At 37.3% G+C, this 15,513-nt stretch overlaps 1 protein-coding gene across 13 annotated transcripts in view; it reads right to left on the reverse strand.

Moving 5' to 3' along the window:
- PRRC2C (proline rich coiled-coil 2C) overlaps positions 1-15,513 on the reverse strand; it is a 92,350-nt gene that overhangs the window by 16,872 nt on the left and 59,965 nt on the right. For 12 of the 13 annotated variants that reach the window (XM_045813867.2, XM_087858937.1, XM_087858944.1 and 9 more), the window contains exons 18-24: positions 14,646-14,800; positions 12,550-13,342; positions 12,056-12,141; positions 7,223-7,411; positions 6,824-7,075; positions 5,447-5,539; positions 2,338-2,439 (exon numbers count right to left, since the gene is read on the reverse strand). In XM_045813867.2, coding sequence (XP_045669823.2) covers positions 2,338-2,439; positions 5,447-5,539; positions 6,824-7,075; positions 7,223-7,411; positions 12,056-12,141; positions 12,550-13,342; positions 14,646-14,800 — 1,670 coding nt within the window. The remainder of the gene's footprint in view (positions 1-2,337; positions 2,440-5,446; positions 5,540-6,823; positions 7,076-7,222; positions 7,412-12,055; positions 12,142-12,549; positions 13,343-14,645; positions 14,801-15,513) is intronic. The other variant, XM_087858948.1, reaches the window with a different exon arrangement.

Below are 15,513 nucleotides of genomic sequence, written 5' to 3' on the forward strand. Positions count from 1 at the left end.
TATTCTATCTAGACTGTGCTATTCAATAGACATACAAATGCAAGTCGTATGTGTAATTTTAGATTTTCTAATAGCTACATTAAAAGAAATACAGGTAATACTAATTTTGATAACATATTTTATTTAACCCAGTATTATTTACAACATAATTAAAACCTATAATCAACAGAAAAATTGACATGTTTAAACTTTTTAAATATTAACGTTTCAGATTCAGTGTCTATTTTATTTTACACTTACAGCACATACTACAACTTGGATTAGCCACATTTAAGTGCTTAGTAACAACACATGGCTAGTGGACCCTGCACTGGAGGGCACAGGTGCAGGTCCTCAACAGGAAGGGAACAGATACGCAGATCGGGAAGTTTTTACTACTAGTCAAAATACTGGGCTGAGAAAAAACAAACAAACCCACAACGTAATCTATAAAATACAGCTACCAAAAAAATCAAGTAACAATTATTAATGCCATAGTCAGGAAGCTGTTGGTCCTTGAAGTAACAACTTTAAAATTTTTAACCTTATTTTAATTGTAAGAATGAGAAATCATTACATATCTTCCCTGCATTCTTGTTAAAACACATTACATATAATTTAACTTTTTCTTAGATGACTAATACATCACTGTAATACCAAAACACGGGACACCTCTATGTTTGCTTGAGTCTTCTCACAATCACTTCACTAGTTTCAAATGTGTTTTATTTTAAAACAAAAGTCTTGAGAAGTGAAAGAACAAAAAAACAAAAAATAAAAAATAAATTTAAAAAATTTAGGAAGTTAGACAAAATGCAATTTGTACTGAGATTTTATGGTTTAGAGCAGTTTTATAGAGCACACAATGCCTTTTATACTAGTTTTGTCATGCTGGGCACACATAAGTTACAGCTAATCAAACTTGTTTAATATACAGGCCCCACACATGTGGCTTCATTTCATTTCTTCAGCAACAAGAAAATTTAGATTCTATACTTAGAAATTCAAGGAAACAAGTACAATTATTTAATTATACTAATTTCCCCCTTGACAAATATGCTGTCAATAAGATCCACATAAAACTTTTCTATACTTTATATATTATCCAAATACATGTCTGAAGAAGTAAAAAGTAAAGAAACTAGGAAAAGTCTTAAGCTAATGAAATTTAATTTAAATTCACCTTAATTCTAAATGCATATTTCTTCTTGGAATATTAAAAACATAAGTTAAAGGCAAGGTTGAATGGGTTCTCTGAAGAATTAACAACTGGCCTAAAGAATAATTTATGATCTTCTATTTGCTTATGTGAAACTGGACTAGCTTTGACTAGCATGTAGTCAAAACCACACAAAAGACACAGTACAAGACAGACTGAGATAGTCATTCCAGTGGGAAAACTCTCAAGGCTGAGCAGGAACTGGCAGTAAAGAGGAAGGACTGGGCAACAATGGGGGCTGACACAAAGCAGAAGTGGTTGCCTTATAAAATTTTACTCTCAAACTACTAGAAATGAACGTTGGCCAACATGTTTCCCCCTCCCGTGAAGACCATCATCAAAGATTCACTGCCAACCAATGCACTAGCATTAGGAAGTTCTGCTACAGAGGGTAAAAACCTGCCCAGATTATAAAACTGAACAAACCTCACCAATGGGATAAAATATATGCACTTTAAAAACATCTTCACTTAATTTCATGTCCCTTTGTTTAACCACTGACTAATCTAGAGGTGAAAAACTGATTTAAAATTCTCTCAAATAACTGTAAAAAAGCATTAGCAATATAGCTCACTATTATAAACACAATAGGAGATAAATAAAAAAACAAGCCTACATTTCTTGATATAAAAAATGTTGTTTATAATCTCTTTTGCCCTCTTACTCAAAAATTATCCAACAAAAATCATATCAAAATCACTTGTATTAATCAATTACATCTTCATAAAATATTCTAATTATTACAATGCATTCATTCAAATCATGCGGTTTACAGGACAGAAAATCAGCAGTCTTACCATTACGGGAACTTAGGATTAAAAAAAAACATGCAACACATCAACCGACTGGTTTTATAACACAACATAATATATCCCAAAATCAAGGTCTCTAAGAGGAACTCAGTACAAACACGGAATGTAAGTGCTTTCCTGTATTTCTAAGACAAAATTCACAGGCAAAATAGGCCTCCCTTTAAAGTGGTATTAGAAGTTAATAAAATTTTAAGGTATAACTTGACATAACTCTATTTCCTCCGCTTAATTAGTATCGTTGCTTACCACACAAAACGAGTAAAAATTTTAACTTATGTCCCCTAGCATGCATCATCAAGGACCTTTAGAAAAGGGTGTTGTACATACCTTGAAGGTGAGACTGAAAGTAGTGGGAGGAGCTGAAGTTAGGCTGGAGCTCTGTTGTATAGTCTCCCTCTTAGGGAGGGGGAGAGTGTTGGGCAAGGGCACCTGAAAAGGCAGGCAACACATATCATAATCTAAGTCTGCTACAAAAGCCCCATTACAGATAATGCTAATGTACTCTTCTAAGGGTATTTATTTTTCATCGGAGCCAAAAGGAATATTTGATTACTTAGAGGTACATTGTGTCTGCATTAATTGATAATTCTGGACATCTTAGAGAAATATTATCTGCTTTTTTATGCATATAATTATAGAAAAAGAATTTGTCCCAAATATAAGGTATATACTTGAAGGCAGTGCCTCATGTATTTTAATGTGTACAACAGTCACCTGGGGATGTTACTGAAGTGCAGATTTCTGGTCAGTTGGTCTGGGGTAAGGCCTGAAATTCATACATTATATAGCAAAGCTCTAAGGAATATAATTTCCACCTTTAAGGGAGCCACAGATTCTATGAGAGGCGTTTAACATGATACTGTAAATATTAAGAAATTAACTTCTTTTCTGCAATACAGTCAACATTCTTATAACCAGACTCAAGAACAAAAGTAAAATCGGGAGGAAAGTACAAAGTATCACCACCACCCTGTTACACTAAACAAATTGCTTTGCTGTAGTTATAACATGATTATGGCAAATATTTTTAGAAACGTGAAGGTATTAGAAACTCACGAACCATACCTCTTTTTCCTTTAAGTCTCTGGATCTTGAAATTTTATTATGTACTACTGCATGACTGACTTTAATGGTTCACTTAGTTATTCAGATAAAATGACTGAGATGCCTGGAGGTTTTAAGATAATCACTTTGTGGTACTATGGAGTATCTAACAGAGATTGATAATACCATGGACTACTTAATGGAGATTACTTTATATATAAATCTTTAAATAGCTGTGTTAGGAATAATAAAAAACACCACGTGCATTTAAACCTTTAAGACACTCAAGATTCAAAATGATTGTCATATTAGGTAAGCAATAAATAACCAGCTAAAAATCCTTAAAAAGTAGAGTAAGCTTTGATAAGAGGAATAAGTCTTTATCAAGAATAAATTTTTCAAAAGACAAAAGTTCTATGCATAAAACAGAACCCTCAACCACACTAAGGAGTGAAAAAGGAACATTTCAAAAGGTCTTGAAATTTCTCCCATGCAGGACATTTGTTTTTAACATTACATTAGTCAAGTTCAGAATCACCACCACACTTGGCAAAAATACGCAACACTGTGAAATCATTCCCAACTGATGACCATTTGCAATGCTCCCTGACCCAAAATGGATGTTCCTGTTTTCAAACATGCTCTGGATACACAGCTAAAAATCAAAGGTAGACTATTTTCTTAGACACAAGCCTGGGTCTCTCCCCTTCAGTTGTCCCGCATGCACAAGTCACACTACATTTTAATTCGATTACAGAAAACCACTAGAACACTCATGGATATTTTCAATGACATTTAAGGGTTCTGAGAGTAATGATCTTTCCTTCCTTACTCGTATTTCTATAAATCACATTTTTTGAGGGTGATCTGGCAGAACGCATGATACACTTTCTTGAAAAAGTGACAGCTAAGAAATATTCTGTATTTTTTAAATGAGAAAAGACATGATTAAAGCAAAATTAAACTTTACTGAGATGTTACTGATTCAACATTTGATAATCGACATAGTGCCAGTGACTCCCTGATAATTGACAGAGAGTCTTCTGTCCTTCCCAAATTTCCATTACTTCTCATAGAAAGTTAAATAAATTTAAGACTTCCTCCGAAAGGTCACGGGAAAAGGACTGGCACATCAAGCGAAGTTCTACTACAGCTGAAAGCAGGAGAAATTATATTAATCGATTCCTACAAAGCTCTCCTGCCACAAAGAGAAAATGTGTGACACACTTGCTTCTTTTTCTTTTCTTCAGTTCCACAGCCCAACTACCGAAGTTAGATTAAATGATCTCTAACGCATCTCACCTCTCTACAATTTCTGTATTTGATGCTAGAAAGAAGAATAGACAGCATAGGAAACGGCATAAGATTTTTATTCTCAAAATGATAAAGCTCTCTGTGAGAAACCTTTACATATATCCGTGAAGGAGAGATTTTTGAAAAGAATGAGCCTGTGCTCATTAGAGAGAGTTATATTTAAAAAAGAGAGCAGCTGACGAAATTTCTACCACACCTGCCCTCCAAAGCAAGGGCCATACATGTAACTTCTAAAATGCTCTTCTACGCAGAGGCTTACCTAACTTGTCTTGGTTTACAACTTTTAGCCTATCAATAACTAGGCAAAATGACGGACTGTACTGCCTTAATATAGTCTTGAATTATAACACAGCTGTTTTGGAAAACTACAGCCTAAAAATTTACATGACTTACTACCACTTTTTAACACAGCATTTAAGAGTTTTTGAAGTACTTACATATACATTACAGCTCAAACTTCACAACAGGATTATTGCTAAGGTACAGCAAAAAAAAAAATTTTTTTTTTTAGTTCAAAAAGAAACCCCTGGGGCGCCTGGGTGGCACAGCGGTTAAGCTTCTGCCTTCGGCTCAGGGCGTGATCCCGGCGTTATGGGATCGAGCCCCACATCAGGCTCTTCTGCTAGGAGCCTGCTTCTTCCTCTCCCACTCCCCCTGCTTGTGTTCCCTCTCTTGCTGGCTGTCTCTATCTTTGTCGAATAAATAAATAAAATCTTAAAAAAAAAAAAAAGAAACCCCTGAATTCTTGGTTAACACCTGATTATCTTTTTGTTTTGAGTGAGCTTTTACCTCATTGTAAAAAGGTTTCATTAAGAACAAAATTGCCAACCAAATAAATTACTGAACTTGCAGAATGTGGAAGGGAAGAACAAAAACTACCGAAACCAGGTTAATAGGATTAGTACTTATGAAACCGAGTCTAAGTTTTGACTATTTTTGCTAATTATTAGTGCTCCAAAATGCAAATTCACTACAACCCATTCCCAGAGAAGAATTAAATACTGGTCGCACACTACATATTAGATAACAGTAGCCGGGTTCCTAACCACACTTTCCACATTTGAGGTTGATTACTTACATTATTAACCAAAGTATCCTCCATCTTTGCATTATTAGTAGCCACAGTGTTAGGCAGAGAAGAAGAAGGTGTAGTATAGTCTGTTACAGACTCCTGTGGAGTAGTAATAGAAAAAAATATGTTGTAAACTAAATTAATGACTCGCTTTCTAACGGCAGCCCAGCAGCTGTAAAACTGTTTTGGAGGAAAGCAGGAGAGGAGAGCAGATCTTAAGACTCAAGTCACTGAAATTTTAAAGACCAATACTGTGATAAAACAAACGTGGACTCACCACGGAAGTGGTAATATTTCAACTATTGCCGCGTCCTGTACATTTTTTAAAAATGCACTGCTATGTTATATGTCAACTGTACTTTAAACATTTTTCTCAATTAAAAATTTAAAAAAGAATTTAAATGCATTGCATAGTACTAGGAGGTTGCCAGCAGTACCAAGTATTTATTTCTGTGGGCTACAAGAGAACTTCATGTGGTTCTCATCATCTACAGCTTACTTTCAACACTGATTTTTTTATTCTCTTCAAAACACAACAACATACATAAAGGAATGTCAAGATCTCAGTTGTTGCAGTCGGGTTTTAGAATAAACTTGTTTATCATCATGAATCTCTTCTTTAAATATGGTAGAGGTGGATCTTAAGAGTTTTTTATTTACATATACTGGCTGTATAGCAATTAAAACAGAAAAATATTCCAATAACATGAAAGTTCCCACTCATTTTTCTTTCCAGTATGTACCAGAGTGAACACAAAATGGCAGATATAAATTTTGCTATTCCCACAAATGTTAAGTCCATAGAAGTCACTCAGTGTATCTTTGCATCTTGCCTTAATGAGTATTTTTAAAGATACGCACCTTTCATTCAATGTGGTCCCTAAATTCAAGTCAGTTATTTCCTCTGGTGCTCAACCATGAACAACAATGATCTATTCCAACCCTGGAAGAACACTGCCTATACGGGAGTTACTAAAAATTTAATCTGACTTAGTTCCTGACTTCAAAATCTTACTGAGGGCAAGATATGCAACTGTAACTCCATTAACAAAATAAAAAAATAGAGCAATCTTTTCAAAGCCTGTAAACCCAACAAAAAGCATTCTAATCTTATGTACCCATTTTTCACTTCAAACTACTCAAAAGTCTAGAAATAAGAGATTTCCACATGAAGAAATAATTCACTGTAAGGAATTTCTTTAGATCACAAATGCATACGATGAACTATTCTCTGTAGAAATAATAACCCAGTTTACAGACTCATATGCCTCAAGCCAAAATACGAAAAAGAAGAACAGAAAACACAAGTCTCGTTGCTGTTTCCCTCAAAGCATGTTCGACACGGTTTGCATCACAAGCTGGTGGCCACGGCGTGCTGCCTACCTTCACGTTAGTGCCGTAGTCCGCGGACGACACTGAAATCATTGCTCCTATTTCAGTAGACATCTCTGCAACTGCTTTGGTTTCCTTTGTTGTTACAGGATCTGTACTTCTGACTGTAGTGGGGCTTGGTTTCTCTTGTCCTTCTGGCTCCACCTGTTGGGCATCTTTTACTTTTCTATTTTTTAATGAACGTTCTTTTCCAATAGGACCTGGTTTATGTTCTTTATTTTCTACAGGACTCAAATCTGGAAGCTAAAAATTCAATGTTTATGACCAAAAGGTAACATGATGAAAGACATTCATAGAACACTAAATTCAATTTCAAAATCATTAGAAGTTCTCCCATTTAAGTGTTAGTGGCTTTCATACAGTTCTATCTGGAACATGAATTATATTTACCTTCTGGGCTTTGATAGGGCCTGCCCGTGGCTGCTTCTGCCGTTGTTCTTTAGGTTCAGGTATCTTGTCAATAGTTTTTTCCGAAAGTACAGGCACAATTTCATTTTCATTCCCATTTGAAGCTGGAGCACCAAACTGAATTGTGTCAATTCCAATTTCAACTCCACTTTCTTGACCATTCTTTGTTCCCTGGGAAGAGAGTATTTTAAAACTTGCTTATCCAAGCAAACAGTTCAAATATGACTGAATGATGTATGTAGTAGCACATATTTCAAAAGTACAATGGAAGGAGGTTTGAAGTGATCTATGTATTAACCGACACTGATCATGTTTTGAGAAACTTTCCTTTAGCCACTACTGATCTGTATTAAAAAGGAACTAATAAAATGAAAACTAGGACAAGACTTAACTTTTTACTTGTTTATTTTTCAAGATTTGAGAGAGACAGACAGACCGCACATGCACAAAGACAGGAGTGGGGGGAGCTGCTGAGGGAGAGGAAGGAGGAGAGAAGCAGATTCTGAGCTGAGCATGGAGCCCAGTGAGGAGCTTGATCCCAGGACCCTGAGATCACGATCTGAGCTGAAATCAAGAGTCAGACGCTCAACTGACAGCCACCAAGGCCCCCAAGACTTAAGTTTTTAAAGTCCTGGCTTTAAGTGTCATGAGTTTCACTGGGAGCACATCATAGCCTCAAGTTATCTGCCCCTTTAAAACAAATGTAAAAGCAACAAACACACAAAGATAGCACCAGCAACAAATAAACAGATGAATGAATGGAGAGAAGATAGCCACACCAGTGTTACCTACTTTTAAAAGGTGTGCTTGGAAATAAAATGAAACGATGTCCATTAAAATACTCTGTGATTGGTAATAAAGTGCACACACCTTAGGAATCCAATTAAACCGTTAATTTATGTGGCATCTTCTTCGTGCTAGGCACTGATCCAGATAGACTCTAAGAATCGAACTTGCAGAAGTTGCATTATAGTGAATGAAGAAAATGAACAACTAGAAAATCAGATGAGGGATATGCAAAAATCAAAATACGGTTAAACCACTTTAGATTGGTAGACAGAAAAAGGTCCTGAGGAGGTCACACTGAAACTCAATCTAAAAGAAAAAATCAGCAGGAAGTGTTTCTGGCAGAGCAAACGTCTAGTGTAAAGGTTAAGAATAAAAAAAAGGGGGGGGGCTAGTAAGGCTGGAACATGGCAGGTGTTAGGAACAGTGGTAGAAGATGAACAAGCAGAAGGCTAGACAACACACAGCTTTATAAGCCAGGTATGTTTATAACAATTACTTAACATTTTCAGAAATAAACAGACAAAACTTGGGACAAAGTTCAATTTCAGGCTTTGGTCTTATAATCAATCATTACTTCATATCAGTTTCGGCATCCCTGAACTCAGTGCATCAATTACTGTGTAAGGTTACTGTTACATTTACCAGTGTAATAATGTCAACAGTATGAACAGGGCATGTCATTCAGATTTATTTTTAATATCTGAACATCCTCTTTCAAACACAGGCAAACATTATTGATGCAACTTAGAATAAAAATCTCTACCTGCTTTAGTCAATGCTGAAATTCCATAGTTAGTTCAGTATAAACGTACAGTATTAGAAGAGTGAAAACAGTAATTAATCACTGAAACCTACTATGTACAGAAACAATTAAGAACTTATAAACAGTTCAATGAAATTCAAAAACAGATGGACAGTTAATAGAACTTATTAGAGAATGTTAGTTTTAGGAAGAATATCATATCCTCTGAAACAAAAAATGTGTACAAAATATACATAATGCAAGGAAGGATAATCAAGCTTAGATCATATTATATTATCAATCTTTGTGAGACTATTCAGTGTATCTAACATTCGTAGCATTGCACAAAATAATCATTAAGAACTGCATTTCACTAGAGTAATCCAGGAAGTCCCATTAAGGAATGCTTTCTATCCTTTGAAATGAATTAAAAGTGAAATGTAACTTTACTAGCTCAAAAGCTCACCATGAGGCAATACTCCAAAATCATGTGCAATGAATGTCCACCAAAAAATAAATAAATCACATTTTATCCAGAAAACATAAAGAACATAAAGAGGATGAAGAAAGATGTGTGTGAAAAAAATGAGATACCACCAAAGTATCTTCCTCCTCCAACTGGCTGAGGGCAAACGTAAGCATTCTCTCAGTATTGCAGACCTGCAGCAGAACATGCGCAAGAGAAATCTTGCACCTGAGTGTGCTGAGAAATCATCATTCCTGTACTGAATGTCAGTTTAAAAACTGGGACATCTTAATAAACTCATTAAATCCAGTGCACCCATTCAAAACAAAAGAAACAAACTTTCCACTTCGTCCTTCATTACTAGCATGAAATATCTATATAAGAAATGCTATGATTTGGGGCGCCTGGGTGGCTCAGTTGTTAAGCATCTGCCTTCGGCTCAGGGCATGATCCCGGTGTTCTGGGATCGAGCCCCACATCGGGCTCCTCCTCTGGGAGCCTGCCTCTTCCTCTCCCTCTCTGTGCTTGTATTCCCTCTCTTGCTGGCTGTCTCTATCAAATAAACAAATAAAATCCTTCAAAAAAAAAAGAAAGAAAGGAAGGAAGGAAGGGAGGAAGGAAGGAAGAAAGAGAAAGAAAGGGTTTGAATATTCAAATATGCTTATCTACTACTCTATAAAAAAAAGAAAAAAAGAAAAAAAAAGAAATGCTATGATTAATCCTAATGCCAATACCAACAGGCAGAAGAAAAATGATTAAACCGAGGATCGTAAATATTGAATGCAATGATTCCATATTTTACTTGAGATCTCTGTAGAACTTTAACACAGATGATGAAGTCTTCTCCAGACCTAAGTCAAAAAGATGATGTGGGGGTAGGGGTAGCAAGAAGACTTCTATAAAGAAGTCTTCAAATTTTTAAAAAATTGTACCTTTCTCTATTGTCCTGTCTCTGCTTTAGAGCAAAACGACTCCCCTTTAAAGCAAAACTACTTACTCTAAGTCTCTATATGCATCTTTCCTCCCACCTTCTCTTAAATTCACTCTAACCAGGCTTTCGTGCCTACTGCCCCACTGACACTGCTCTTGTCAAAATCACCAGTGACCACCGTGTTATTAGCTCCAATTCTCAGGCCTAACTTATTTGACCCTCCAGCAGAATCTGACACACGTAATTTATCCCTCCTCCTTTCAACTCACCTTTCACTGCGATTTGAGGACACTTTTCCATCCCCCACAACCCCGAGTGGGGAAAGCCCTAGGACTTAGCTTCTGATTCTCTTCTCTTTTCTAACCACTCCCAGAACTCATTCTCCCTTGGTGATCTCATTCAACTCATTCACTTTAAGTACCATCTAATTAATGACTGTGAAATTCAGGTCTCCAAACCAGATTATCTCCTGTGAACTACAGACTCTTCCACATAACAACAAGCTCCCCAACGGCTCCACTTAGATGTATAACAAACACCCTAAATCTAACATGCCCCAAACCAAACTCCCTTGTGTTTTTCCCTAATGCTGATCCATGTTATAGCCTCCAATCATAATTGATGGTAACTCTATCCCTCTTGGTGCTCAAGTCAAAAACGTTGGAGGTAAATCTCATTATTTTTCACAGACCATGTTTAATCCCTCAGTATTTGTCAGCTCTATCTTCAAATAGAAACCAACCATTCTTTATCATCTTTAATGCCATTTCCCTGGTCTAAGTTACCATCATTCGATTACGACAGCATCCTAACTCTACTCTCTGCCCTCCACAGACTACTCTTAACTACTCAGAATAATCTTCTGAGAAAGTCAGGTCCTGTTATTCTTTTGCTCAAAACTACTGATTGTCTTCCTACATCTCCTCAAGGCCCAGTGGGGTCTGTCTTCTGTTATCTTTCTAGCTTCATCTGTTCTCTCTCCATCCCTTAACTTCACTACAGCCACGCAGACCTCCCTGATCTTTCCCGAAAGCGCCAGCCACGCCGCTCTCTTGGGGCTTTTGTATTTGCTATTCTCTGAACCAAGAATTCACTTTTCTTCAGAAATTTCAATAGCATGCTCTCCTATCACCTCTAAGTCTTTAACTCAAACGTCGCCTGAGGGGCACATGTCGGCCAATCAATTTTATTGTCTCCAGATCCCTTGAGGAATTTTTCATGCACCTTCCCTACTCTGCTATTCTCCTCTGCACTGATCACCATGTAACATACTATATGATATTTATTAATGGTTCACCCCCCCATCTACAAAGGAAGCCCCCTGACTGCAGGGCTTTTTGTCCATTTTTATCACTCTCTCCCATGGGTTAGAAAACTGCCTGGTATATCACAAGTGCTCAAGAAATTTTTGCTCAATGAGTAAGTGAAAAACTGCTGACTTAAGTTGTCATTTACCAATACCGCACATTCGAGAAATTATGTCCAGCTTCCCTGAAAACTCTGCTTCTAAGAAATTATACTGCCTAATTTTTCAGGCTAAAAACATGGTAGAAAAGTTGAAAACCTAGTAACTGCATTTATATTCTCTATATCACAAGCACTTTTATTGAGACTTGAATTTAAAAAATGTTAACCTTATTATGTCTAAAGGTGAGAAGCAGCCTAGAAATGTAGAGATCCAGCAGCAATAATATCACTTGGGAACTTGTTAGGAATGTACTCAGGCCTCAATCAGACCTAATGAGACAGAAACTCTGGGCACAAGTCTCAGCAATCTGTTTTAATAAGCTGCCCAAGGTGACTGTGATGCACACTCAAGTTTGAGACACCACATTAAGGAAACTGCTATACTAACCCTGCTGAGGCCATTATTAAGTCTACTCTTACCTCTGATGAAGTAGCTGATCCGAACGATGTTAGGGGCTTATTCCACGCACTGACTGAAGGTGGCTGTGGCGGACTAATGGGACCTACTGAAAAGAAGAAGTCATGGGAAATGCAATCATTAAAATTTAGAGGCTAATAATCCTAATGTACTTTATCTTTTCTTATAATAGCAGCTAGACAATAAAACAGAGATTTTCACAATATACTCAGATTTCAGCATACCAAAATAAATATAAGCACCCCAACACCGTGTTATTTTTTTTAATCAACACAAAATTATGCCCATAAAATATGCCGTTAAAAGTATAACACATTTATTTTAGAAACAAAGGTTTTAAAAAAGGAAGCTAAGAAAAAAATTACTATTACTGCTTCTTACTAAGAAAAAGGAAGCGGCTAGGAAAAAACATACTGAGTATACAAATAAAATTGAAAACAAACCCCATGATTCTCATGCCATATAGTGTCATCCTTCACTTCTCTGTTCAACTTACATTTCTTTGAGATGTCATTCAGCACAGCTGGTGGGGCCACCTTGTTATCCCATAATTCAGTCGGAAGTGTGCCATGAGACTGTGAGGTCTGGATGGACTTTCCTGTGGCTACATAATCTGTGCCATTAGGTGTCTGAGCTGAAGGCAGTCTAACTGAAGGTGGTGGCTGTTTTGAGGACTGTGTTGTAGTCTGCAGCGGACCCTGGACTGGTTTATGAGCCTGTCCCTGAGTCTGGGCTGGTGCACTGGGGGCTGCAGCAGGGACTGGGACCAGGGCTGGGGCTGAAGCTGGGGCAGGGACTAGGGTAGGGGCTGGGGCTGGGATTGGGGTTGGAATTGGGGCTGGGACAGCTGGGGCTGAGGCGGGGGCTACTGGCGCTGAGGTGGCTGGGGCTGGAGTTGAAGCTGACGTCGGGGCTAGGGCTGAAGCGAGGATGGGAATTGAGGCTGAGGCAAGGATGGGGACAGAGGCTGGGGATGAAGCTGAGGCGAGGATGGGGGTTGGAGGTGGAGCTGAAGAAGAAGAGACTGAGGCTGTAGTTGAGGTGGAGGGTGGAATTGGAGCTGAGGCTGAGGCTGGGAGTGGAGCTGAGGCTGAGGTTAGGACTGGAGCTGGGGCTGAGGCTGGACCTGGGGCTGGGGCTGGGGCTGAGGCTGGACCTGGAGCCGGGGCTGGAGCCGGAGCTGGAGCCTGTGCTTGCTGGGTCCCTGGAGCCTGTTTTTTGGCAAACCTCGGAGGAAGCTTCGAAGTCTGATTTCTTCCTTTCTCATTTGCATTCTTTTTGTTCCAGACCTTAAAAAATTGGAAGGGACAATATTTGTCAATAATGTAACTGAAAGTACAGTTCATGAACACAGTCTCTGACAAGAACTACTAATTTAGCTCCTTTACTTTTCAAAATAGGCACTCAACAGAGCAGAAATGTCAAGGCTGCTAAGAGATTTTAAATTATGAAAAGCAAAGATGCTGCAGGGGAAAAAAAGACAAGTATGTATTATACATTCTTTTTTTAATGATTTTATTTATTTATTTGACCGAGAGAGAGTCAGCCAGCGAGAGAGGGAACACAAGCAGGGGGAGTGGGAGAGGAAGAAGCAGGTTCCCAGCAGAGCAGGGAGCATGATGCGGGGCTCGATCCCAGGACCCTGGGACCACGCCCTGAGCTGAAGGTAGACGCTTAATGACTGAGCCATCCAGGTGCCCCTGTATTATACGTTCTTGATAAATGGTTCTACAATCTCTCTTCCGTAATTCTAAAATTCAAAACATTAAGGAATTTTTCAATGAATTCATTTGGCAACAAAATCTGATCCAATCTGACAAAAAGCTACTTACCGACTCACTCATGTTTACCACAGAAACATTAATCTGTGGGTGCTGCTGGGGGGTAATGCTAAACAGGATTTATGCACTATTTTTACCTTCCGAAACAAATGAATAAATAGACAAATCAATCAATGAATGACTTCTAAAAATATCTAGTCCCAAGGTCTGTATTTGACTGAACGTAATATTACCACTCACATAAGATTTTTACAGTGTTTGTTTTTTGAGGTTTCTCATCCATTAGAGCTCATTACCATGATGATCTACGTGTTTTACTTATTTTTATCCTGTGTTCACAGCATTTAGCAAAATGGGTGTTTGGGTTGATTTAAATGGAGTAACTATTCCTGACTCATATTGTGTGCTTAAATGAACTAATTTAGATTACAATCAAAACCATTATAGGTGAAGAATCTGCAATTTATTATACCATAGCAGTTGTGTTCATTAGATTTCCAAGGTAACTTCAAATTAACTCTAACTCTGCCACGAAGTAAGATGGGATAAATAAGATGACTAGTACTGGGACATGAAATCTTCTTGAATTAAAGTAAAGATGGTATACTCTAAGGCACATAGTGAGTACAGTGACTACATTCTATTTAAAATTTACCTCAATTCTGAGTAAAAAGTTTAAAGTTGTGAAAATCAAGTCATTCTGAACACTTGAATAAATGTAGCCTGGACATTATAGACAGAAACCTTAACTGTTTGTTAATATATTTTGGGCAACAATCTAAATAACTAGCAACAAACTAAAACACTAAACCTGTATGATTTGTTCTTCCTTCTTTCGACGTTCTTCATCCTGTAAACGTTTTTGTTGTTTTTTGGAAACCACTTCAGTAAAACCGTCATCATTCAAATTTGACTGGGGGTCTTCAACCACTGTTACTTCAGGATGGTCGTCAATTATAACAACACCTACGGGTATAGGAAAAGATTTAAAATGGTATGTATTTTTTAAACCAAAAAGGTAAACAGAAATGCTTAATCCAGTAGTGATTTAAAAAAGGAAAAAAAAAAAAAAAAGACAAGACAAAAATCTAGTTCTTATAACTCACAGTATAACCCAACTCCCATGCCACACAATAGCCATTTATTAGTAAGATCTGAAAAAGAATGCATAGACAGATAAAAAGATTTCATAAACAAGCTTAAAAGAAAGTTTTTTGACTTTTTGAAGTGCTTTGAATGATATACAACTTTTTTTCTCTTCAGTAATATAGCAGTGATGGCTTTTAAAACAGTATCAAAAAACAAAAGATAAAACCCCACTCAGTATCATCCTACTATCTTAGTCAAATTGCTTAACCTCTACTTTCCCAGCCTCAGATCTGTTTTGTGCTATAAAGATCTACACAGCACTTTACCATTTAACCAGTCCTAGAGGTGGGTATTACTACTGTTTCCCCTTTTTAAGGATGAAATAAACTCTAAGAAGCCGCTATGCTAAAGGTGAGCTGGTGAAGAGCCAAGCTGGTCTTATGACTCTTAATGACTGTTTTACGTAGACCATCTGTCTAGGATATGTAGTTGTTAAAAATAAATGAAATATATGTGAAATATACATGTAAGTTCTATGTGAATGTAAAGTAGCAGATGTACATACGTCATAATAACGCAGATGAGTAACT

Source organism: Ursus americanus, chromosome 2, assembly GCF_024610735.1.
Source record: "Ursus americanus isolate L20-20 chromosome 2, mUrsAme1.1.p, whole genome shotgun sequence".
NCBI lineage: Eukaryota > Metazoa > Chordata > Mammalia > Carnivora > Ursidae > Ursus > Ursus americanus.